The sequence below is a fragment of the Coenobita brevimanus genome, chromosome 76, assembly GCF_032717465.1.
Source record: "Coenobita brevimanus isolate Jiangsu-jjx chromosome 76, ASM3271746v2, whole genome shotgun sequence".
In the NCBI taxonomy this organism is placed as follows: Eukaryota; Metazoa; Arthropoda; class Malacostraca; order Decapoda; family Coenobitidae; genus Coenobita; species Coenobita brevimanus.
In genome coordinates, this window is record NC_137029.1 from 7,346,909 (window position 1) to 7,373,288 (window position 26,380).

Genomic DNA, 26,380 nt, shown 5'->3' on the forward strand with positions numbered 1-26,380 from the left:
AGCTCAGCAGCCACAAGCTGGGGTTTTACTCAGTAATTCTCAATATCCAAAGAGATACAAAAAGGTTTTCAGGAATAAATCAATACATGTATTGTTTTCAATCACAAGAGATAGAAAATTAACCACTCTGAAGCTGTGGGTTAAAACCAAAGCATGATCTAAGTGGCTATTAATGTACTGTCAATGAGGATATACAATTTGTGAGAGGGTTTCAGAATGAATGAGGTTCTCAAAATGGAAAAAAATACTGCTACTCTCACTACCCATACAAAAGTTCTTGGATGCTGTGCTACAAAGTTTATATTTCTAGTATATTAACAGCAAAAACTGGAAAAAAAAATTATGTGACTATGTTCATCACATACAGAACATACAAAACCTTGTAAATTGTCAGTGCCCACAAAGCATAAGAAAAAGATTAGAAATCACAAAGATCTGGAAATGAAATTCAGTACAGTGGAGCCCCAAGTTTAGCGACATCTTCATTCACGGTTTCATGGTAAACGATGGCCTGCAAATATTCTCAAACACCAGGTTTTGTGCGAAAACCCCTCCATTCGCGGGGAGAAAGATGTAAAACCTGCTCGAGGATGAGGAGTTCTGTGGGTTTGTGCAGGAGCAGCAGACAGAAGAGATGCAGCACAGGATAGATGTGTTGCGTGGAGAGGTGGAGGCAACAGAGGCAAAGGAGGGTGGAGGTGCCAGAGGTCACAGGCACAGCAGCCTCACCACCTGCCTCAGAAGTTACACCCCCATCCCTTACATTAAGCACCTCACTCCAGCCAAGTGAGTTTCCTTGCCCATTATGTACTTTGTATTAATACTATTTTCTTTTCAAGTGTGATCAGTAAATTTTACATTGCATAAATGGGTTTTAGGAGGAGTTGGCATGAGACCCAGAACCAATTCGCCTATTTCCCATACGATCAATGCCCCAACTTTAGCAGGTTCATGGTCCGCAGTACTTTTCACAGAAACAATTAGGCGCAAAATCCAGGGCTCCACTGTACAGTAACTACAAAAATTATAAAATATTTTTTAAATGCTACATGCAGCACTATGTACTGAAAAACAGGAATGTTGTCACTTTATTACACTATGATACAATTGTTAAACCTTCAGCAGGCAGTACATGCACACAAAGCACCCCGACTCACCAACAGGAGGAGCAGGCGCTGATTCAGCTGATGCAGTGTCTGTAAGAGCAATAGTTGTCAGGCATGAAAGGAAGTGGTTACAGAGCAGGGACCACATTCTTGTCAACTTTGGAGGCTTTCTAGCACCTCTTCCTTAAGCAATTTCATTTGCTTATTGCACCTCACTATTCTCTTACAAATCATAAAGAGCTATGTAACACTGACAAAGACTGCTTAAATAACAAACAAAAAGACACTGAAGCACCATATGCAAACAAACAGGTATGGTATTGAAGACACACCACGCAGCTTCCTGAGCTGGTGAGAATGCAGGTCCGAGAGATGGAATGTGAGTAATAAAGAACATGATTACAGCAAGTCCTCATTGTAAGCCCCCCCCCACCCCCTTATTTTGTATTGTTCTTAAGTTCACAATAAATTGTTGTTCATAAAGCAAATTACCTGTTAAGTTTTACTGCTGCCTACAGTGTTGATTTGCCATCTTCTGCCAATCTACAGTGCCTACTGTGTGGAAAAATTGTGATATTCTGGAATCCATCCTTCACTTGCAATGAGGACTGCCTGTAGCTTGTCCACCTTAACGTTACAGAGATTTCTGTTCTTTGGCGGCTTATTTCCCATAGCTCAATGGCAGAATAAAACAATATTACAGCTCTACATCCTTTCCACAGCACTTCTTTTAATTAATACCATACTCTTAGATTAAATCTCTTGTTACACCTCATCATTCAAGGTGGAAGGGTGGTAATTTTAGACTTAGTTAAAGTGGACAGAGTATTGATGAGTAAGATGGGAATGCAATACACCCAAAAGGCCCAAAGCTGTTATTACTGAGAAGATAAGTAACATGGGTAAAAATTAAATAAATCAGAAAAATATACAGCAACTCCTCATCATGTGTTGCCTTATTATCTTCTTTTTTTGCTACTAGTTCCTCAGCAAATTACAGAAATACTGCCATTCAAAACTATAAATCTGATCAGCAACTTCCCCCAAATTCAAAGACCAAATGCTTGAAAATACTGTAATACTTTGGAACATAACAACAAATAATGAGGATCACCTGTATGATACTATACAGTAATCACTCCAATATCCGACGTAATAGAGCCATAGGCAGGTCCGGATATTGGTTCTGTCCGGATATTGGGCCCCAGCTTATGGACTTGTACTTATGGACCCTAACTCAGAGAAACACCTATACAACTCCCTCTGGACATGCATAGCACCTATTTAAGACCCAAATCACACCAATAAGGCACATAAATGACTGAAATAAATGCAAAAGAAACATAAAATGAGGGTTTAGAAGTAGGTTCATACAATAATAAACATTCTGGTGACTGGCTTCTGGACTGGTACTTATGGACCCTAACCTAGCCTAACTCAGAAAAACACATTCCTACTGCACATGCATAGCTCCTAACACCCTATTCACACCAATAAAGGACATTAAAGAGTGAAATGAGGTAGGTATAGTATGGAAAAAAGTACAGTATGAAACATTCTTATGTCCGGATAGTGGGGATGTTCGGATATTGGGCGTCCGGATATTAGAGTGATTACTGTATTATGGAAATGTGACCACACCTCATCATCAGCTCACACATTATATAGCAAAGATGGTGAGAGAAATTTCTAAAATTTATCTATGTATGACTAACCAGGGTACGTGTCAGTGTTATCAAAATTCATAACTGGTTACATGCTTATCAACAATTTTAAAAACATGTAAAAAATTTTGTGTCAAGTATGTACAGCATTACTTATGGTACAAAATATGGCAATGAAATTAAAGTCAACATTTTATGTCCTCCATTACATCCCACCTACCCTGAGATGATGCTTCATATCTGCTGATTAATGATTATGATCCACATAAGACCAATGATTTTATGCTGTAACATTTTCTTAGGAGCAAAAGTATGCTTAATACATCTTATCTGAGGATGCAGCTGGCATTTTTCAGCATCTTATTGGTACTGTATTGCTGTGGTGGTTGCTTTAATAACTTATTCCATTACCACATCACTTCTGCACACAGAAAACTAGGAAGCTGGCCTTTAGTTTGATTCACAGCACATCTACATGCTTATCATCTCAACGCATTTGTTTTCAATGACGAGAGGAGCAGGGGAGGAATGGAACGGAACAATACTAGGATATGTTTATGTGCACTAGTTATTGTTATTTTATACAAGAGCATCCAGCTGTACTATACAAATTCAAGAGTGACTGAACTGCAAGGCCAAGGAACACCACTTTCCGATAATGTAGGTGTGCTTCACGTACAGCTATAGATGAGGAATGCTTTTTAGAGTACAGTACAGGAAGAGAAAGTGCTTGTGATAATCTGATGTTGGAATAGCTGTGTTTGGAAGCGACAACATCCATAGCTATATGTCTTCCAGGGAATCTTGAAAGGGTGTAAACATGTAGGAAAATACGGAAGAACATACTAAGCACTCTTAACTGTCCATCCCCAGGTGGGAATGAACCCAAATCTGGCAGGCTGGTAGATCAATACACTACCTATCTGACCAGTGAAGCTCCCAAGAAGCAGATAGCAGGAATGAGAGGACGAACTGGAAAATGTCGACTAACATGAACTTAAGAGAGCACAGGAAATGTTTCACCGAATAATACTGTGATAGATGCTGCAAAGGAACAAAGAAATACTGATATCAGACATGCCCACCTCTAGATTCAATTTTTTAAAAGTGTATAGCATATTCATAAAATATGGACACACTTTACATATTTAAAAGGTTGTAAAAAAAAAAAAAAAAAAAAAAAAAAAAAAAAAAAACATGCACAATTGTACTACTGTATTTGATACCAAAGGTGAGCAGTATATACTATACTGTAATATGAAATACTGTACAAAATAAATAAAAATGTTTACAGCTATTAGATAACAACACACATATGCAGATTGAAACTCATACTCTGAATAAGAGTTATGATTTCTAATAAAGTACTATTGAGCAAACATGAATTATATGATTTATAAGAACAAACAGAGGTACTATCTACGTTTTAATACATCACTAATTGGTGCCAAAGCAATACTGTAATGAGTTTTTCAAATATCATATGTAGATACAATTAATCTTTAAGGAAGGCTAATAATTGCAAAAGAAAGAGCAAAACTCTGCAGTGACATTCCTGATATCCTACTCCTTTATTTGCTTCCTAATAATGTACTGTATATTAACCCCTTAAGCCTTAGAACCTCTCCTAAGGTGAATTAAATGGTCTAGCAAATCATTCGTATTTAAAAGATGCTTTAAAGCTGAACAGGTTAATAAGTTTCAAGTAAGCAATTATTTCTCATTATAATCTAAATGCTTACATGATACAATAATAAAAAATTATTACAGTAAACCCTCGATGTACAGAACCCTCTTTTAATTCATTTTAGTTTTAATGACCAACTTGAGCTGGCCAAACACTATGTTCATTTAATGAATTTTTGTTTGGATGCGCAAGAAATACCAACCAGTGTGGTGTCCCTACACACACACTCCTCCACATCATGAAGAATGCCACATCAGTCTCTGGGTGACCAGCATAATGAGAGGAAGAGGAGCCATTAACAGAGCATTTATTGAGAAAAAGAGCCATTTAGACCCAGCTGTATGTCACTGTGTGCAATTATATGGCTGAACGATGCTTCATCTTTAAAGATTTTTGTTCAGTAAAAGCCACGATGCCTGGGAAATTACCAAACAGCATGGCGTTTGGCTTTAATGTCAAGGGTCTGATACCAGTTAGTTTGTCATATTGAGGGTGTACTGTACTTTAAAGCTATTTAAAGTAATCAAGTTTAGTCTTTTGTCACACACAGTAACAAACAATTGACTTTTAATGGTACAGAACCTTATCTTACCAATGATAAAAAGATTACAAACCACACCAAGAATGTTCCTGCTTTTTGCTATACTAAAGCTATTTGTGAAGCTACAGAAGTGAAACAAGGCAGATGTGTAATGCATATGGAATCATGAAATGTAAAAAAATAAATGCATAAATAAATTCAGTGTGACCATGGATGACCTATGGCAAGATAATGCTCTAACTAAGCAGAACACACAAAACCTAACAGCAATTGAACTGTGTCATGTGTTTCAAAAGCAAACTCGGGAAAGAATTTAAATATAAAATGTATGTATGTCAAGTTCAAGTTTGAGAAGATGAAAGCGGCAGTGATTGTATCATATTCACCGTGTGAGGACAGGAGTGAGACAGAGAAAGACAGGTTTAGAGATGAGCTAGATGACGCAGTGGGAGAAATGCCTAGGCCTCGTTAAGCGATAGTAATGGGCGATATGAGTGGCTGAGTAGGCACTGGTCCAGTGAGTGATATAATGGATAATAATGGAGTACAGTACCAGGAGAGGATGGTAATGGGAAGCGACTGAAAGATATGTGTCAGGAAAGCAGGTTGTGCATTTGTAATTACTATTTTAAACACAAAGATGCAAATAAGTATACATGGAATTGAGGGAATGGAAATCATGTTGTAAGGAGACTGACTGATTACGTGCTCGTACAGAAATCGATTCTGGGTAGTGCTGCTGTTAAGAGGACAGTGAGAGGAAAATGTGGAAGTTTGTCAGATCATTTGATTGTGGTATGCAAGATCAAGCTGAGAGGAGTAAGATGGACCAAGAGAGAGAGGAGCTGTCAGGGAGAGAGACTGAAAGTTGAGAAGCTGAGGATCAAAGAAATGGCAGATGAATACAGGGCCAAAGTAGAGGAGGAGTTAGAATCAGTGAATTGGAATGAAACTGACTGGACAGCTTGTGGATTGTATATAGGGACTGCTTATTTGGAGTGCTAAAGCGATGTGTGGTGTGGCAGAGTAACAACAAAGAAGAAAGGTATAGCATGGTGGGATGAAGTTAACCCCTAAAAGCCTAACCACATCAATTGATTCGATTTGAGTTTTATGCCAAAATGCCTAATTGCATCAACTAAGCAGGGCCTGTAAAAACTGCGGAGTGCTTCCTCTGCCCCAATTATGACGTACATGGCTTCAGGCCAATGAGAACTCACCCCTGAGGTGGCGTGAGAGGGGATCGGACCAACCTGGGCAGTGGGGGGCACCCCCCCCTCTGGGCCACCTACGTGCCACCCTCTACTCCACTCCCTCACTCCCTTCTTGTCCCCTATCACTCTCCCACCCCTCCACGCACCTGCATCTCTCCTCCCACCACCGCCTGTGTCCCTTCCCACCCACTCTCGCCCCTACCCTGCTAGCCTTGTGTCCCCCCCCGAACCCAACCTCATCCCTCCCTCCTTGTCCCTCACTACCCTTCCAACCCCCTACAGACCCCCCGAGAGGTATCAGTTTGTTGCCAAAATCGTAATGATAAGTGTGATAAAGTGTAATGATAATGTGATAATTGTAATGATAAGTGTGATAAATGTGTAATGATAAGTGTGATAAGTGTAATGATAAATTAGGACAGTAAAAGGAGAAATCGGAAACAAATTATTGCAATCTTTTTTTTTTTTCCCCCTTTCATATGCATGCATCTATAACATTATTCAACTTTATTCTGATGTCCTTGATGGTTATAAACATTTATATGTGTCTGTTAGTTTCTGAATGACTGAGGCCTTGTAGGGCTACTCCCCACACCTGTTTTATCACCCCACACCTACATACACACCTGTTTTCATTGTTGATATGGCAAATCCCATTGAAATGGAGGGTTTCCACAAGAGAATTTGGTTGTTCCTGAAATTTTTCTCCCGAAGTACCACCAAGGCCTTGTATGCCTACTCCCCACACTAGCTATCTCCCCACACCTACATACACACCTGTTTTCATGGTAGATCTTACAGAACACACTGAAGTGCTTTCTTTTCATGCGAAAAGCTGGTTATTTCCAACCCCCCTACCTATAGGCCTACACTCCACAGCCTATTTTATCTCCCCACAGCCTAGTAATCTCCCACACCTACATACTGTACACCTGTTTTCATGGTTGGTGTGACAAAACACTTTGAAATTATCTGTTTCAATAAGAAAAATACGTAAATCAAAATTTTCACATTTTCGACTGTTTTCGAGGGGTAACTATTATAAACTTTTTTTAACTTTGACACGCGATTATGCAGTAACCATTAGGCCTCTGGGGGTGTGGATTGCATTCTCAGGTGTGTAAATTCTTCATCTTTAGCCAGAACATAATCAATTAGCCCTTGGTGAAAGCCACCAAAACACCCTGGAATTGCAGTTGTGGGAGGTATCCTGCTTGAAATAATTATGGTCTTCAGGGGTTAAGAGAGCAGTGGAGAAAAAGAAGAAGTGGCTAGAGTGGATGCAGCACAGGGGTTCTGGTGAAATAAGAAATGAATATAATGAGATCAAGAGGCACGTAATGAGACTAGTGAAAAGAGGAGGAGGTAAATGATGATCCAGGAAGAAAATTTAATGCAAATTATTTGAAAATATGAAGTTCCTCTGGAAAGAGGTGCAGAAATGTAGATGTGACAGTCGAAAGAAACGTGAAAGTGTGAGGGATGTAAGTGGTAGATTATTAACCCATGGGGATGAGGTAAGGACCAGATAGAAAGAGTATTTTGAGCGTCTGACGAATGGGAATGGAGAGAGCAAAGCGACAGTCAATATGATTGGTTTTGGAGGTGCAAAGAGAAGGAATGCAGTGCCAGGAAACATGACACTCGTAGAGGTGAAGAATGCTCTGAAACGGCTGAAAAATGGCAAAGCAGCTCAGAATGATGAGGTGCATGAGAGATGATTAAGTGTAGTGGAAAGAGCAGAATGAAGTGCTTGTTGGAGATATGTAAGAAGACATGGATGAGTGAAACTATGCCAACAGATGGCAAAGAGGCAGTGACTGTACCCCTGTACAAAAATAATGATGAATGAAGTGAGTGCAAGAATTATCGTGGCATAAGTCTACTGAGTGTGGTAGGGAAGGTATATGGAACAATTATTATACAGAAAGTAAGAGAGAGAGCAGAAGTCCTAGTAAGTGATGAACAGGGTGGCTTTAGGAGTGGGACAGAATGTGTGGATCAAATATTTGCAATAAGACAGATATTCGAGAAGGCATGTGAGGACTATAAGGTATTTGTGGCATTAGTGGGTTTGGAAAAAGCATATGACAAAGTAGGCGGAGAACAATTGTGGCAGGTTTTGTGCATGTATGGTGTAGATGGTAAGCTGCTAGGAGCTGTCCAGAATTTTTATGATGGTAGTGAGGCATGTGTAAGGATAAATGGGCATATCAGTGACTGGTCCACGATCAAAGTGGGCGTGCGACAAGGTTGTGTGATGTCTCCATGGTTGTTCAATATACAGTATATCTACCTATCTATCTATCTATTTATATATCGTTTAATCTCATCAGCCATTTGAGTGTCCATTGCAGGACTGGCCTATCCCAATTGAAGTGCGAATGATACAACCAATGTATCTCTACCAAGTGGTTTAGGCTGTCTGGTAGAGATTATATGTAGGGTGAGAAGTGCTTGCACGTGTATTGTAGTGTTGGAGTGGCTTTGGATGTGTGTGTAGTCTGTGAACCAAATGTACTTGGCCCAAGCAAGCCATCTGGGTGCAAGCATACTTTATAGTATGCAACATTGGTTCAACCACAGCACCCCTGATGTCCGCCAATGCAGTACATGGCCAGAAGAACGCTCCCAAAGTTTATTACCCTGGCGAGGTGCGAATGCTCGTTCTTCAGTGTATGAAAACGCACACTTTACCACTGTACCACAGAGGCTCCCATATATATATATATATATATATATATATATACACCAGGGTCCCAATTAGTGCGTGATCAAATAGTGCGAGCTGTCTCTTAATATGCACGTCTCAAATTAACAATGCTGGTGCAGCCACCTCAGAAGATGTGATTACTGCAGCATCTATCGAGGATGCATTACAGGACGCGAGACAAGAGGAGGTTACACCGATGCCAGCAACACCAGAAACACCAGGAGAGCTCTCCATAATGCAGATCAGCCGAATGTTGGCTGCTGCAGATGCCTTAACCCTTTGGCTGCAGGTCAGTGAGGAGAAATGGGGAAAAAATGGTGTGTTTTCAACTAGTGTTTTATCCCACTTATCCTTAATCTTAAAAGCTAATATTCTTGTCAGCCAAACTCAATCTTTCTACTATCGTTTGCAACAAACTGCATGTCCGTATGCACTCCAAGCCCGGAGAACGATTTGAGAGAATACCAGGTGTGTTGTGATCTTCTGACACCGGAAAGACCCCAGTGAGGTGGATATTTCCACCAAACCACAAGACTTTTTTCCTTACATATTAGGATTCCTGCCACGTTACCTCATCACAATAATTACAATAATAATAATAAATAAAACAAAAAATACTTCTAACCAGTCTCTTATGGTTTTATTACGATAATCCAATGTTTACGCTAGACTTTAGCGAAACTAGTGTTAAGAGGAAAATCATTACAAACTTTATAAAACTTCATGAATGACTTTTATTACCACTTACTTTTATAAAACTTATTGACATTATGTCATGAGTTATTTAATAGAATAGCTGCACAGTTTGCAACCGCAAAATTGTTTGCTTGCTAATACTCTTAGCATATGACTTCTCTGATTATAGCAAAAATATCACTGAATCACTTGTATTTTATCACAGTAATTCACAGTATAATATAAAATAACACTTTCCGCCACTCTAGTATGCTTTTCGTGCAATTTGTGTGCATATTACTGTACTTCATATTATTTACGAGAGAGATTGAGAGGGTAGGAGGGCAGCAAACTGGTTTAGATCAGCTCAGCGAGGGTGTGTGTACACGCGTGCGTGTATGTACATATACTATTATTTAGTACAGTACTAGGGCAATTGTCAGTGTTTAAAAGTTTAACCCCTACAGTTGGAGTCACTCATCTACCAAAAAAAAAATTTTCCCCATAAGTTATATGTTTCAATTAGTGCGATATCAAACAGTGTGTGCTCACACATCCACCATAAAGGCGCATTAATTGGGACCAAGGTGTGTGTATATACTGTATATAAGTAATCCCTCTAATATCCGAACGTCCAATATCTGAACATCCCCACTAACCGGACATAATCGTCCCGGGATCCAGTATTCCCAAAATGGTCCGAAAACCGCAAAAAATTTGAAAAAAAAAAAGAAATTTTCCCGCCCGTAATTTCAACTTGGCACGCGCGGCACGGGACAGCTTTGTTGTGGTGCGTCATTCCTCCAACGTCCGATAGAGCACCGCTGCATTCTCCCCACTTTCCACCTGTCTCTCGTCACGAGTGCACACTCGTCGTCATGGCTGCCCACGTGCTCGCTTTTGTGGTGGTTCCTTACCTGCTGCAGGCACTCCTGCTGCTCTCAGGCCTCTTATTAGTGTGTGTGATGATGGCCTCGCCGCCTGAGAAAAGGAAGAGAGTGGTGTTGACTCTGGAGAAGAAACGGGAGATATTGGAGAAAGTAGATGCGGGGTGGTCTTCTACCCGCATCCTCCGTGAGTTCAACCTGGCCTGATCTACTTTGTTCGATATCAGGAGATCCCGAGACAAACTCATGCAATACACGGCTGACTTCTTGTCGAGAAGCAAACGCAACATGGAGAGGAAGGTGATGTTTACTCTCAAGTTTGATGAAAGTGACTGCTCCACGTTGATTTGGTATCGAGAGCAACGTGCTGCTGGTGTGATGGTACGTGGAACGGAGCTGAAGGCTGTTGCTGAGAAGTTCGCCAGGCTTCACGACGCCCTAGACTTCAAGGCATCCGAGGGTTGGCTCTTCGCGTTCAAGTTACGGCATGGCCTTGCCAACCGTAAAGCTCATGGCGAAGCTTTGGACGCTAACGAGGATAGAGTTGATGAGTTTCGGCACAAGGTGAAGGGCTTGATCGACAGGGAGGGCCTCACTCTCGGTCAAGTCTGCAATGCTGACGAAACTGGTTTATTCTATCGCTCTTTGCCAACGAACACTCTAGCCGAGGAGACGGAGAAGCGTGTACTTGGCTGCAAGCTCTCCAAGCAACGGATATCTGCTTTGTGTTGTGCCAATGTTAACAGCATGCACTGGCTTAAGCCCATTATTGTTGGCCGTGCAAAGCAGCCTCAGTGTCTTCGTGGGGTGATGGATATCTTTCCTGTCGTCTGGTACCATTCTTTGAAGGCATGGTTTACAGCCCAGATCTTCAAAAACTGGTTCCACCGCCACTTCGTCAAGGAGGTCATCAATTACCAGACGAAGACACTGGGAATCCCGCGCGACCAGGTAAAGGCCCTCCTTCTCCTCGACAATGCACCTGTCCACCCGTGCGACAAGGACTTGGTGGCTGAGAATGGCCGGATTAGGTGCATGTTTCTGCCACCTAATACGACTGCTCTCATCCAACCAATGGACCAAGGAGTGATCGTGGCAACAAAGCACCTATACCGCCGGAAGTTCCTGGATGAGGTGATGGTTGTTCTCGAGAACGAGGATGAGCGCAGGGGGGGACGGGACACGCGAGGCCAGCGGACTTTGGAAAACCTTCGCCGCCACAACATCAAGTCTGCAATCTACAACTGGGCCAGTGCATGGAAGGAAGTCCCTGTCAAGACTCTAGAAAATGGTTGGTCTCGTCTGCTTCTTGGAACGGATGTGCAGTACGATTTTCTAGGTTTTGACGTGGATGACTTCCATGCACGGCTACGTATGCATGGCAACGATGTTGATGTGGACGATGTGTGTGAGTGGTTGGATGACGATGAGGGTGATCCTGGGTATCAGACATTGTCTGATATCGAGATTGCATCTTCAGTTGCAGGTGTCAGTACCCAGCTTGAAGATTCCAACGAGGACGGCGATGATGATGCGGACTCCTCTCAGCATGACACTACTCCAGCCATCCCCAAGCTGAGCGCACTCTGGGAACACCTAGAGTTCGTTCTCGACTACCTGGAACACCCGGACTGCGACAGGGAGATGGGGCCCTTGGGACTTGTGGAGGAAGTCCGTGCTTTCAGGCAGTGCATCATCAATCGTCAGAATCGTCGGTCCTTGCATCAATCAATGATTGACAGTTTTTTCAGGCCCGTGACCCCCGCTGTGCCCAGCCCTGGCTCCACTCCGTTGCCTCCCCAAGACAGGCCTTCATGCTCCAAGCCACAGCACAGCACATCAGCCACGGTGGAGTCACCGCACGACGTGTGTTTGCGTCTGTCTTCAGAGTCGTCTGCAGTGGGTACACCATCACCACGACCCAGCGATGCACCCCTAGGTCACCTGCCAGTGATACTCTTGGACTCTGACAGTGATTAAACAGCAAGAGCTTCTCCACTAGACCACACGGGAATTTACAGTGTTGTGCAGTGAAAAAAACAGTGTGTTGTGTTAAGAATTTACAGTTGTGAGTGAGAATACAATATTGAAACAACATTTAACGTGAACAGCCTTGTTTGTTTTTGCTTTAGAAAATGGTCAGAAGAATGGGAAAAGTTAAAGTGCAGAGTGCAACACTTAGTAAGTTACAATGGAGCATAAGTTAGACAAGAGTGCGCACTGTGAAGAGAACAGACTTCTGAGTGCGACTGACTAAGTTCAGTGCAAGATTTCATGAACAGTGTACTGCAAGTGCTTCAGGAAATCCTTCTTACTGTCAGAGTCCGAGATGAGGCGGTTATTCATCGAGATGGCTATGGACTTGCTGTAAGTAGGCAGAAAGTTTCATACTGTACTTTTTTCCACACTATACTTACCTCAAACACCTCATTTCACTCTTTAATGTCCTTTATTGGTGTGAATAGGGTGTTAGGAGCTATGCATGTGGAGTAGGAAGGTGTTTTTCTTAGTTAGGCTAGGTTAGGGTCCATAAGTACCAGTTCAGGAGCCAGGCACTTGTAAGTACCCAGAATGTTGAATATTGTATGAACCTACCTCAAAACCCTCATTTTATGCTTCTTTTGCATTTATTTCAGTCTTTTATGTGCCTTATTGGTGTAATTTGGGTCTTAAATAGGTGCTATGCATATCCAGAGGGAGTTGTATAGGTGTTTCTCTGAGTTAGGGTCGATAAGTACAAGTTCATAAGCTGGGGCCCAATATCCGGACAGGACCACTATCCGGACCTGCCTATGGCTCTATTACGTCGGATATTGGAGGGATTACTGTATATATATATATATATATATATATATATATATATATATAATATATATAATATATATGTATATATATATATATATATATATATATATGTATATATATATATATATATATATATATATGTATATATATATATATGTATATATATATATATATATATATATATATATATATATATATATATGTATATATATATATATGTATATATATATATATATATATATATATATATACATAAATACAGTAAGACCTCGCTCTAATGGACTAATTGGGGCCCAAACCATTCTGAAAAATGCAAAGTTCTGATAAAAGCGACATCCGGACTTCCCCCTGCTAATCCGGACTTTTTCCGATACAGTATATCAGACATTAGTCCGGATCGCATGAACCGTTTTCAAACTGTTTTGACTTCCATTACAGTACTGTACTGTGTTATAACTTCACTACATTAATCAAACAGTATAATATATATAATAATACTGTACTGTACACTGATAAACATGTCTTTTATTTACCATATTGTTGGTGAACATAGCTAAAATGGTCGGGCAGTCTAGACTGCTTCTGGCTTTATCAGACTTTTTCTGATATACAGTATAGGAATTTAGTCCAGCAGCTCCTCAAGTCCGATTAATGTGACTTCCGGTCTATTGAAGTCCGTTATATCGAGGTTTATATATATATATATATATATATATATGGATGGGGTGATAAGAGAAGTAAAAACATAAGTAATGGAGAGGGATGGTAATGGTAATGAATGGTGATGGATGAAATATTTCAAATTTGTTGTATGCTGATGATGCAGTGCTAATGCAAATACCAAACAAGAGCTTGGTAGACTAGTGCAGAGTTTTGTAGATGACTGTGAGCATCGTGCCTTAAGAGTAAATGTATAAAAGAGTAAAGTGATGGTTACTGAGAGAAAAGGTTACTTCCAGTGTGATGTTACAGCGAATGGAGTGAGACTGGAATTGGTAAGACCTCATATACCTGTGTACAGTGATAGATAAGAGAGGAAAATGTGCATAAGTAGTGGAAAGTAGAGTGACACAAGGAAAGAATGTAGCTAGTGTTATGAATGCCTTGATAAATAACAGAAGCTTGAGTGTTGCAGCTGAGCAGAGCTTACATGAAAGAGTGTTAGTGACAACTTTAACATATGGATGTGAGACTATGATGTGGCATGAAAATGAAAAGTCAAGAGTAAGAGAGGTGGAGATGGGACTGCTGAGGAATGTATGTGGAGTATTGAGAGTGGACAGGATAAGGAATAATGTGATATGTGAAAGTAAGGAAGTCTGTGGACACCAGAAGCAAAGAGATTGTACCGAGATGGTCAGGTCATGTGGAGAGAATGGGTGAACCCAGAGTAGTGAAAAGGTATATCTAAGTGAACTTGAAGGAGGGAGGAGGCAAGGTAGGCCCAGAAGAAGGTGGAGAGATATGGTACAGTATATGAGCGTGTGAGGAAGAGAAGAAGTATAGAAGTTGGTGAGGCTAGGGACTGACCAAGAGACCGAGCTGGCTGGATGAATTCTGTGAAGAGAATTGCATAACCAGGGATCTCAGCCAGGATTCTGTGGGCTTGAACAATGAGTGAATGGAAGCATGGCCCACTGAATTGGGCAAACTTAGGCTGTCTGGACGTAGCTACTCCTCACCCTGTCCTAGGGTGGAAAAGGAGGTCCGGATGATGATGATGATGATGATGATGATGATGTGCTTAATCTTTTCAACAATTCAGATGGGATGCAAACTTAACCCTCCCATGGTTTTCATACGTTTTTGATTAATATGATCTACTTACCCCCCCTCATGGTTTTCATACGCATGAAAAAACACAAGATAGCTGGCAATGGTGTGTTGAACTGTAAATGTGTGTCTCGCTGGTGAAAGTTGCAAGTGACAATCTTTTACTTTTTGTGGCTAATATATTACAATAAATCTAGCATTGACTGGGACCAGAAAATAGTACTATATCAAATTTCCCTGTGCTCTATACACTATATCATGAGAAATTTGATAACATAATGCAAAGTATGTCAAACAGAAGTGGGATTGTATTTAATGTAATGATATTTTACTTCCTCATAAAGTTCTAATTTCTTTGTGAATGAACATAATATAGTATTCACACGCTTATTTCTACATAAATTTATAAGTTTACAGATTTACAGCCCAAAAAGAAAAGAAAGCTACACCTTTCGGCTTTCCAAAGCAACAAAAGAATAACTGGTATCTGTATCAGAGCCCGTTCTGTAACGAAAAGTATTAACCGTGCTTTCAGTGTGGGAGAAATACATGGTTGGGCCGAAACCAGGAGGGGGAGTAGGGGTGCAAAGGCCAGTACTGTACAGTCAGCCCACCCACTACACATGCCTGACATTAACGGATTTAAAGTGATGCAGTTTGCCAGTTATATCTGCTATGTTTTACATAGTTAAACCCTCAGTTTATGCAATTTCTCTTATTCAAATTGAAAACTTTTAAAAAATTATCCTACATCCTCCATGCCACTAGGAGTCCCTTACATATATAAATAAAAAAAAAAAAAAAAAATATATATATATATATATATATATATATATATATATATATACACACTGTCTATATCTATACGGTATATCTATAAATCTATCTACAGCTGTATCTATCTATCTATCTATCTATCTATATATATATATATATATATATATATATATAATTTCGTTTCGTTTTTGCAGGCTCCAACATCCTTGCATGAGTCGGCCTTGGTCACCTAATGGCAGTCACCTACATACTTCTAACAACCACCATCTACAGTGTTTATAAACCATTACACTGATCACATTTTCTATCTAGGTCTAAAGTTTCTTTTAATCATTACCTGATATGACTGCAATATTTTGTTTGGTAGACAAAAAAAATCTAATAAACTATAGCAGACAACACGCAAGTCAACGGAACTATGGCACTTTTAAGTACTGGTATATTGGTTTCAAAATAACCAACTGCAATGCACTATTGTGTAAAAATTCTATGGTATTCAAATAACTTCTGCTGTTTATACATAAAAGAAATCAAATGGAATACAATAAAAAATGTTTGTGATATATTTAATGCTGTAAGAACAAAAAAATAATAAACAAGTGTGATCTACCAAATCTTATCATTTTCCAGGCTTGCATTCTCACCTACAGGTATAATTCTCCAGCTCAGGCACAAATAAAAAACTACAGCACACATCAACTTTTAGACAGTTACAGTACCGTACCTACAGAAGGGTATGTCCCAATGTATGTGTACTACAGTACTGTGTAGCAAAAAGTAGTTATAACAAACAACACAAAAGGTGCTTAAATGTGTTCGGTTAGTGAAGAGGATGACTGAAAGAAAGAAGTACAAGATGGCCCATATGTTTCACCCATATCTGTACTTTAGCTGGCAAATTCTTATGCTGTAGAGGTGACTTAGATTTGTTGATGCCTATACTGCATCATTTTCCACTTCCTATAATCCTTTTCTTCCTTTATACAGTAGTGTTTGCTTTTTTCACACCCACTAACTGCATGGCAGATTAGTACCGTAAAAACAAAAGGCACCCCCCAAAAGTTCTGCATCCTCACACCAGCAGACTGAGCCATCCCTGTAACACACAAGATATTCCAGGTCTAAGGTGCAACATATGAGCCACCCTGTATGTCATGCAGTGAAGGTGAGCAGCAGCACTCACCACCCAGCACCGTGTCCCCACCACAGTCAGCCTCAGAAGCTCCCACAAAGTCTGCCCCAAAGCCTGAATAATCTGGAGCTGCTTCGGCCGGTGCTGCCTCGGCCAGTGGAGCCTCGGCCACAGGAGCCTCAGCTACTGGTGCCTCGGCTGGTGCACCTGATAGATCAGAAATTTATGAGAACCCACAGCCTCCACCCACTACAGCATGCAGGAGGGAAAACAAACAAGCAAGGCACACCAACAATGCAAAAATGCCTTTTGCAACCAACCACTTTCAACTGTATAACAAAAGTATAAATATATGTACAGTTCTTCTCACAATGTGGGAAAATTAATACAAATATATGCTAAATAACTAATAAATTATTATAACAGCTAACATATCCAACTGTCAGTGACATAGTACTGTTCTTGGATCACTCATGAATACTGTTGAGACTTACACCTGCCAATGTCAATGCATGATACCTGTACTACTGGATTTAGCTTTATGATGAAATTTAATCCTTGCACATTATCCTACTACTGCATATTTGGCTGAAACAAAGAAATGATACACTGATAATAAAATAATCACAACCTGATCAACCAATACTAATAGCACTTGCACTATACATGATGCATCATTTGCAATACTGTATAATCCATTCTACAATAACCTAATCGTGGTAGATGGTGGCAACCACCATCCACTCCCTTTCTTTTTTTTGTCATCTGTCTGACTCTGGGCAGAGACTTCACAGCCTGTTCCCAAGGCCCACTAGCCCTCCTACATACCATACACCTCCACATGTCACAATTTTGGCACTAACACCCATTGTCCATACTTAATACTTGCTAGGGCTGTCTCATACAGGACTGATGTATTGCTATTAGTGGGGTTTTGTGACATGTCAGCGGGTCTTCTGGTAGAGCAGTAAAGTCTGCTTTACGAAATTCAAATCCTTAAACTGTTTCCTGCCACTGCCGAGCTTTGAACCTAGGTCCTTTTGGACTGTAGGTCACCTCTCTACTGATGCAGTACAATCTGATCTAGAACTGCCTACTTTTTCCTTCATCTTCATCATTGTCTGCCCTCATCTCTACCTATTTCTCCATTTCTTTCCTCACATTTTTTACTGTTCTTCTTTTTATTTCAGATGGCTCTACACTACCCTAATGACAAGCCTAACAGTTTTCTTTAACCCAGGAAACCATGTATAATGCTACAGTAGGTGGTAACCAAATAGCCAGATAATGGAGAGATGAACAACATGCTATGGTGCCCCTGATAACTAGGCTGAGTGACAAATGCAGCATCCATCCAAGAACCAAACCTTCACACTTCTTCCTGCATCTTGATGTTACGAGGTGCTGTCAACCACAAGGGAACATCAGTTCAATGCACGGGATGGCCCTGCAGGGGCAGCTGTTTGCATGTGGTTGATGTGTCTGTTTGGCTAGACAAACTGAAGGCGATCAACAACAGCAATCTATCTATCTATCTATCTATTGCCAGGCACCATAATCCCGTAAAGGGTGGCCATTTGACTTTGAGTTATTTGTTTTACGGAGAGGGGCACTATCCCTTCACCAACCCACTTGCTGACACGTAGGGAGCACGTATGGTTTGGTTATATGATTACCACCCAGCGTTGTAAATGGTTTCTTGGCTTACAGGAAACCATTTGGCTTGTCACTCAATGTAAAGCCACCTGTAAAGGAAAGAAAAACAATAAGAAGTGATAGGAAAGAAGGGAGAAATAGGAAGAGAGGAGGGCAGGCACAGAAAAAGAATGATAAAGGCTAATGAAGAAGTAGGCAGCACTACATCAAGTGAGTGGATGATTAATACCCTAAAATTTGATACTATGATAGTCATCAATGACAGTTCTGAGGCCAGAGAGGTTCTTTTTTTCAGTGACTAAACTCAATTATTAAACAGGATTAATAAGTCTCAACATATCTGAATACAGTACTGTACAGGTAATTACACTGCATGTTACTCGGTGGAAGAATCTACTGATGTATATCCAGTACTGTCCACCTTTCAGTGCTGGAGGACATCTTTATATGATGGCACAATATAATTACAGTTGATACTGTAATAGATATCTGAGTATAGACAGATAAATGATATAATCAGGCTACCTAAACTAACTCCCTGCTCCCCAACAGCAGGAAGGTGGACAGCAGTAGAAGAGTCCCTTCAGCCTGAAGTCCACTAGGTTCATGCTGTTTTAAGTCTGTAGCCAATAGCATTACCACTACAACTAATCTATCTTTCATTTCCCACCTACTCCTCTTACAAACATATTTTCATCTCTTTACAGTATAACACTGCATGCTGTGAGGGGTAAACTACAGTAGACAAAATGATCTCCCAGTACACGGTAAATTGGGTGGCAAGAAATGTTATTCTGTGAAACACAAACAGTACTGCAAATCATATACAGTAGAATCTCCTAAATCGTGCGATCCTAAACAGCGGATTCATAATACGCGGCAACATCATGCAACAGTTTGCAAGATCAGTAAATCGCGGAAATTACAAGAAATTCGCAGATGCAGCTTTGAAAGTGAAGGTTATCCAATGCCTCGTGCAATACGTGTCACCATTACCTCAAGGCCGCGTGTCTAGCCAGCTGCTAATTAGAACTAAACCAGCCCTATTCAAGCACAGCACGAACTCTAAGCCAATCACAGCACTTCCCTCCCACACCAAGCAAGAAGGCACGCGCGCAAGAGCCCCGGCACCCGCCTGGCTCAGTGCAGTCTTTGTTGACTGAATGTGGTTCTGGTGTGGTGTATGAGAGGACTTTTTTTCCCCCTTGTGCCTCCTCTGCCTGCCCATCGTTACCATGACCGATTGTAACTCTCCTAAGCCTACAATTTCTTTTACAGGGGAAGAAGCCAGCATTAACTACACCCAAAAGTTTGATGTAATGAGGAGGACTGAAGGCTGTGAGATGGAAGCCAAAGTTGCCCACCATTACTGACTCAAAAACTCTCCTCCTCTTACTGGCTCCCTTCAACCTCTGTCTCTTCGCCGCACTGTTGCATCTTTATCTCTTTTCTGTTGCTACTTCAATGGTCACTGCTCCTCTGAACTGTCTGCTTGCATCCCTCCACCTCTACGACGGGCACATAGCACCCGTCTAGCAGCAAACTCTCATCCCTTTTCTGTCCAATTCTCTAATGCAAGAGTTAACCGTTACTCCCAGTCCTTCATTTATGCAACAGGTCAACTCTAGAACTGTCTCCGTCTGTCTGTATTTCCTGCTAGCTATGATCTCCAGTCTTTCTAACGTAGTGTGTCCAGGCATCTCGAAATGATCTGACCTTGAATTTGGCTCTCTCTTACATTTTGTTTTTCTCTTGGAAGGAACAGTATTGTGAGCTCAATGCCTTTGGTTCCTTCTTCTTACCAATAAAAAAAAAAAAAAAAAAAAAAAAAAAAAAAAAAAAACTGGCTGCATTGTTTACCAACTACCATTCCGGCAGGATCCATCAGCGTATCATGCATTCTAATACAGTAGTTTCGTTTTTGAAGGCTCTAACATGCTTGCATGCATCGGCCTTGCTCACCTAATGGCTGCTCTCCATGCTGCTTGGTCAATGGCAGCCTCCCTGTTCAGTCCCTTAACCATGAGGTCACACTTAATGACCTTGTCCCACGTCTTTCTCAGTCTACCCCTCGCAACCCCACCCCCAATATTAATGCTTCTCACTATCTACACCCAATTATCATCCCCCATCCTCTCCACATGCCCAAACCATCTCAATCTACCTCTCCTCATCACAATACTAATAAACTCCAGTCCCATCCTACCTCTCAACTCTTCCATCGTAAACCCAGTCCCCCCAGGCCCTGCACACAGGGACACTGCACATCCACCTAATCACTGTTATTTCTGTACATTTGAGCCTGCGAATATCCTCTTCCTTTACTTCCCAGGTCTCACTATCACACAATATTACACTCCTAACACATGCTGCATGCAAAGATCCCATACCAAGTAGGCAGAGTCCTCTCAATGTCAGGAGAGGCAACAGCTCCCTGAACTTCTTCCAACCACTTCTCACCCTAGCCACAGAGCTAGCTCCAGCCCCATCTCCAGCACATAACATGTCTCCCAAAGAACAAAACTTCCACACACTCAAGAGACCCACCCGCAAGTTCAATCCTTTCAGGCCTGACAATTTCCACCAGCTCTCCCAGGCAGGCCACACACATAAAATCAGCATTCTCTCACAGTCTACCTCTAATACCACTACATCTTTTGTGCACCCACTTATCACAAACACTACACAAGATGGAATTACTTCCCACATCCTTGTGGCATATTGCACATGGCCACTCTCCTTTTTCTTTGACAGTACTGCCACCAACCCTAGATTTCATCACTTTTGTTTTATCTGCATTTACTCTTTAAGCCCTTGTACCCCATACCGTCTCTCCATTTTCTAAATCTTTCCTCCGCCTCCCTTTCATTCTCTGCAATCAACACCAAATCATCAGCATACAACATCTCCCACAGGAGTCCATTTCTGAAGTCATGTGAGAGGCGATGGCTGAATCGGTGGCACGGCGGCTTGCAGTCCTAATGGATCCAGGATCGAATCCCAGCTGGGGCAGGGAACAGTTTAAGGATTTGAATTTCCTAAAAAAAAAAAACAGACTTTCCTGATCTACCAGATGACCTGCCGACATGTCGTAAAAGTACCTCCGCTAATACCAGTACACCATTCCTGTATGAGACAGCCCCAGCATGTATTCAATATGGATGGTGGGTGTTAGTGCCGAAGTGGTGACATGTGGAAGTGTAGGAGGACTATTGGGCCTTGGGATAGGCCACTGCCCCAAAGAAACAGGCACTGAGCCTTTGACAAAAAAAAAAAAAAAAAGTACCATGATAAACAACAAGGGATTCAAAACTGACCCCTGATGCACACCAACATTCAGTGAAAACTCATCACCCAAATCTCTATTCACTCGTACCTGGGTGCAAGCACCCACATATACGGCTATAACCACCCTAACCAGCCACTCCTCCATCCCAAACTTTCTCACTGCCCACTTCACCACCTCTCTAGGGACTCTGTCAGGGGCCTTCTCCAAATCAACAAAAACAAAGTACAGTTCTTTTCTTTCCTATATCTTTTTCCTGAAGCTGCTGGACAATGAATACAGCACCAGTGGTTTAAAATCCCCATTTGTAGCTTTCAGAGGTACAGCTGATGCTTGATTTAACGAACTCCAATGTAGCAGGAGCCCAAGAAAAAGGAATACAGTAATTATTTTCAGGTATTTTTGCTCTATTTAACAGAAAATTTCCATTAAATCTACAGGACCATAATTCCACTAGGGAAATTCCGTACAAAATAATGCAATTTGGGGGGGTTTTAATTATGGGTTCAGACTGCTGTGTGAAGCACTGAGAGTTAGTAGAGTTTGCTACATTTGGGCTGGCTTCAAGAATTTAGCAGAAAAGAGCTCAAAATACCAGAAAAATTATATTATGCCTTGGTTACGGAACTCAATTTAGTGGAAAATTCGAGAAAATGGAATGGCGGTTGGCTGAATTAGTACGTTCAATTGAGCATCTACTGTTTATAAAAATGCCCAGTAACTGTAGTAATCCAGGAATAATAACGAGTAACCTGTGAAAGACTCATTTCAATGGAAAATATGGACAGGCTGCACCCGTTTATTGAAGAAATCTCTTGGCCACAAACTCCCAAAAGTTGCCAAAGCTCACCTGACAACTCAATTGAAGTTGGTCACCTCTTCCTGGCTCAAACAGTCGCATACTTTCTAAAATCCCTTCCATGATAATTATTAGTGAACAGTACATAAATTCTGCAATAATGTAATCATTTGTTATTATACTGTACTAGTTTCCTAGACATGATTTACTAAGAAAAATATTGCATAACTTCCTAAAATACATAAAATGACAAGTGGTGTGATAGCATTCATTACATAATATTACAAGTCTCACTGCATCTTTATTTTGAAACACTTATCACGTAGTTTTCAAACAGATTAATGCTTCATCTGGCAAATGCTGAAGTAAATTTCTATCTATCTATCTACTGCCCGATGTCATAATCCCGTAAGGAGTGGCCATTTGACTTTGAGTTATTTGTTTTACGGGGAGGGACACTAACCCTACACCAACCCACTTGCTGACACGTAGGGAGCACGTATGCTTTGGTTATATGGTTACCACCAAGCGTTGTAAATGGTTTCTTGGCTTACAGGAAACCATTTGGCTTGTCACTCAATGTAAAGCCACCTGTAATGGAAAGAAAAGCAATAAGAAGTGCCAGGAAAGATGGGAGAAATAGGAGGAGAGGAGGGCAGACACGGAAAAAGAATGCTAAAGGCTAAAGAAGAAGTAGGCAGTACTACATCAAGTGAGCGGATGATGGTTGCCACCACCTACCACAATACTTCACTGGATGATATTTATGAAAAAAGTATAATTTTCAAACCTGGAAACATGGGAAGACGAAACTTCCAGTGATATGCGGGCATCGAATAAGCCAAAAACGTGGTGTGTGAGGCCAGTGCAGACGATCTTAAACTGATCTGTATTAATGTTTTGCACATTCAAACGGCTTTATATTTTGTACTGTACAGTATATAGATATATTATTGTAAATTCACTAACCACGATACCTTTCGCGGGATGAGTGCATCTTTGCATACGGTCTTCACCTCAGGTCTACTAACATCTTGCAATCAAATTACAGTACTTTATATTAGCTTCATATACAGTGCTCGTCAGAAGTATCGAGCGCCCTGCATCCCTCCTACGAAACAAACCTTTCAACATTGAAAGAACACATAAATAATGCATTTTATTTACCTTTAGTGCTTCGTAGGGTATCCTTTATGCTTCTTCACGGACCTGAGAAGTCTTGGAAGTGAAAGGGCGAGGCTCCTGAGGTGCTGGAGGGGTATTTTGTCCCAGGAGTCACGAATGGCGGCTTCCAGCTTAGGCAGAGAGCTCACGTCCTTCCCTTGGAGACTCTCCTTTACGAGGTACCAGAGGTTTTCAATCGGGTTGAGGTCTGGACTATTTCCTGGCCAGTCTGTCATGAATGATACCTCGCAGTCACGAAGCCAATTGGTGACCGATTTGGCCTTGTAAGCAGGTGCACCGTCCTGCTGAAACACTCGTGCACCTGTTAGCTCGAAGGAGTCTGGTAAATGATCACACAGAAGCTCCAGGTAAACATCCTGATTCACTCTTATGTTCTTGGGAAGCACAACAAGCTTCCCTAAACCTTGACCAGAAAAACAAGCCCATACCATGAGTGAATCAAGATGTTTAAAAGTACTTTCAACACACTGTGGGTCAAGTGGGTCACTACCTTTGCGCCGGTACACACGTGCTCCTCTGTTACAGGTGACACTAAACGTTGCCTCATCAGACCACAACACTGACAACCATTGCTCGTCACCCCAGTTAAGATATTTATTAGCAAAGGCAAGCCTACGAAGTCGCTGGTTTTTTGTGAGAAGAGGCTTCTTCACAGGCCTGTGACTTGTGTAACCAAGTTCATGGACCCTAAGAGACACTGTTCTCAGAGACACCTCACCAAACACTTCTGGGTTGCTCTCCTTTATTTTCCTTGCACTCACACGAGGATTAAACTCTACTGCATGTTTTAAAACATTAACAGACCTTGGGGAAGTTTTCCTAGGCCTACCAGACCGCGGTTTCTTTGTGGGAACTTCACCACTGTTTTCCACTCGAAACCACGCGCACCACCGACGCACTGTTGATCGAGCCACACCAACCAATTCACTAATTTCCTTTGTCTGGTGGCCTGCCTCCTTTAGAGCAATGATCTGGGATATGATTTCACTTGATAGTTCACGGGTAGGTGTCATAACAAAGTGGTTGAAGCCAAAACACTGCGGGACACTCGGTAAAAAATGGCACCAAAAGAGAGGAAGATGCGGCGAAGTTCCTCTCTCTCAGGCAGCCCATGGGCAACTGAGGTGGGAACCAACCACAGCGTCGGAAGGCCTCAGGGTACCGTGACCTCATGCTAGCGCCGCAAACTTGTGGCTCAATTTTTACCCCCCAAAATGGGTGATTCTTTTTTGGCCATAAGTAATGCGTGCCTGGTGGTAGGAGCTCGATAATTTTGACGAGCACTGTATACTGCAGATATAGGGACATAAATTTTTAATTCTATTCAAATAATAAGAGAGCATGAACACTGATGGACTGAGCAAAGAACAAGGTTGGTCCCAGAGATGAGATGGTATGCTAACTTACTTTGGTGATTTCCTTCACTTATCATAATGGAGTATCTTTTCCTCACTGATGTGAGTAAAAATGTTAATAATTTACTTTTGACTACCGTGATACCTGATGCACATAAAAGAAGGTAGTTTTGATGATCAAATATTAATGCATTTAAAAGAAGGTAGTTTAGATGATCAAATATTAATGCATTCAACTAAGTTATCAGGAGAAAATTGGCAACTTTTGGGAGTTTGTGGCCAAGGCAATTAAGAAGGGAGTCATTCTTTACGAAATGGGCACAGCAATTCCACCCATGTAATAACAAAATCACGATCTCAAGTTAAGTAATTTTGGCACATATAAAACAAATAGTTAACTGTTGAATTGTGACTGCAAGACGTGTGGGAAAAAAACAAAATATTCCTTTATTTTGGGGCATTCATGGAAGCAGGCAGGTTGCCATTGGAAGTGTTTACCAATGATCTCTCCAACTAGTCACGCTGTTTACCAACTACTGCTCCAACTGGGTGTGTCAGTGTATCACGCATTCTAAATCCTCTTTTACATCTTTCAGAGGAGTGTTTAGAAAAATGCCCAGTAGCTGTGGTAATCTAGGAATAATAAGTAACCTAAGAAAGATTCATTTCAGTAGAAAACACGGCAAGGCCGCACCCGTCTGCTAAAGGCTTTAGCTTAACGAATCAACGGGTCTTACGACAACATGGAGGCAGCTGAGGGTGACAACGACACCGCTCCTGTTGCCTCCACACTGGACTTTCAGTGGTTCTTGAGGGAACCTGATGAGGACGAAGTGGCACAGAGGTGGCAGCATGAGGTAGCAGCACATTTGCCTTGTGCTGGGAGACCATAGTCTGCTCCATGCCTAGGAACCCCTCCCCCTCCCCCGTTCATTCAAGCAATGTTGTCCATCAGAGTCAGGTAAGAATCTTACGATACTGTTCATTTCCATTAAATATGCTTTACTAATTTCTTTTCCAGGTTGTTCGTGTTCACTTGTGACCAGTTTGAAGTCGGTTTGGGGGTAAGGGTAGGCAACTTTTTCCAAAATGACAGACTCATAAGTCTACCTATCTATTGCCAGA

General features: G+C 41.3%; 1 protein-coding gene across 3 annotated transcripts in view; it reads right to left on the minus strand.

Annotated features, from left to right (window-relative positions):
- Positions 1-26,380, minus strand: part of Clc (clathrin light chain) — a 74,183-nt gene that overhangs the window by 27,117 nt on the left and 20,686 nt on the right. For 2 of the 3 annotated variants that reach the window (XM_080279022.1, XM_080279021.1), the window contains exons 4-5: positions 17,026-17,181; positions 1,158-1,196 (exon numbers count right to left, since the gene is read on the minus strand). In XM_080279022.1, the coding sequence (XP_080135148.1) occupies positions 1,158-1,196; positions 17,026-17,181 (195 nt within the window). The remainder of the gene's footprint in view (positions 1-1,157; positions 1,197-17,025; positions 17,182-26,380) is intronic. The other variant, XM_080279023.1, reaches the window with a different exon arrangement.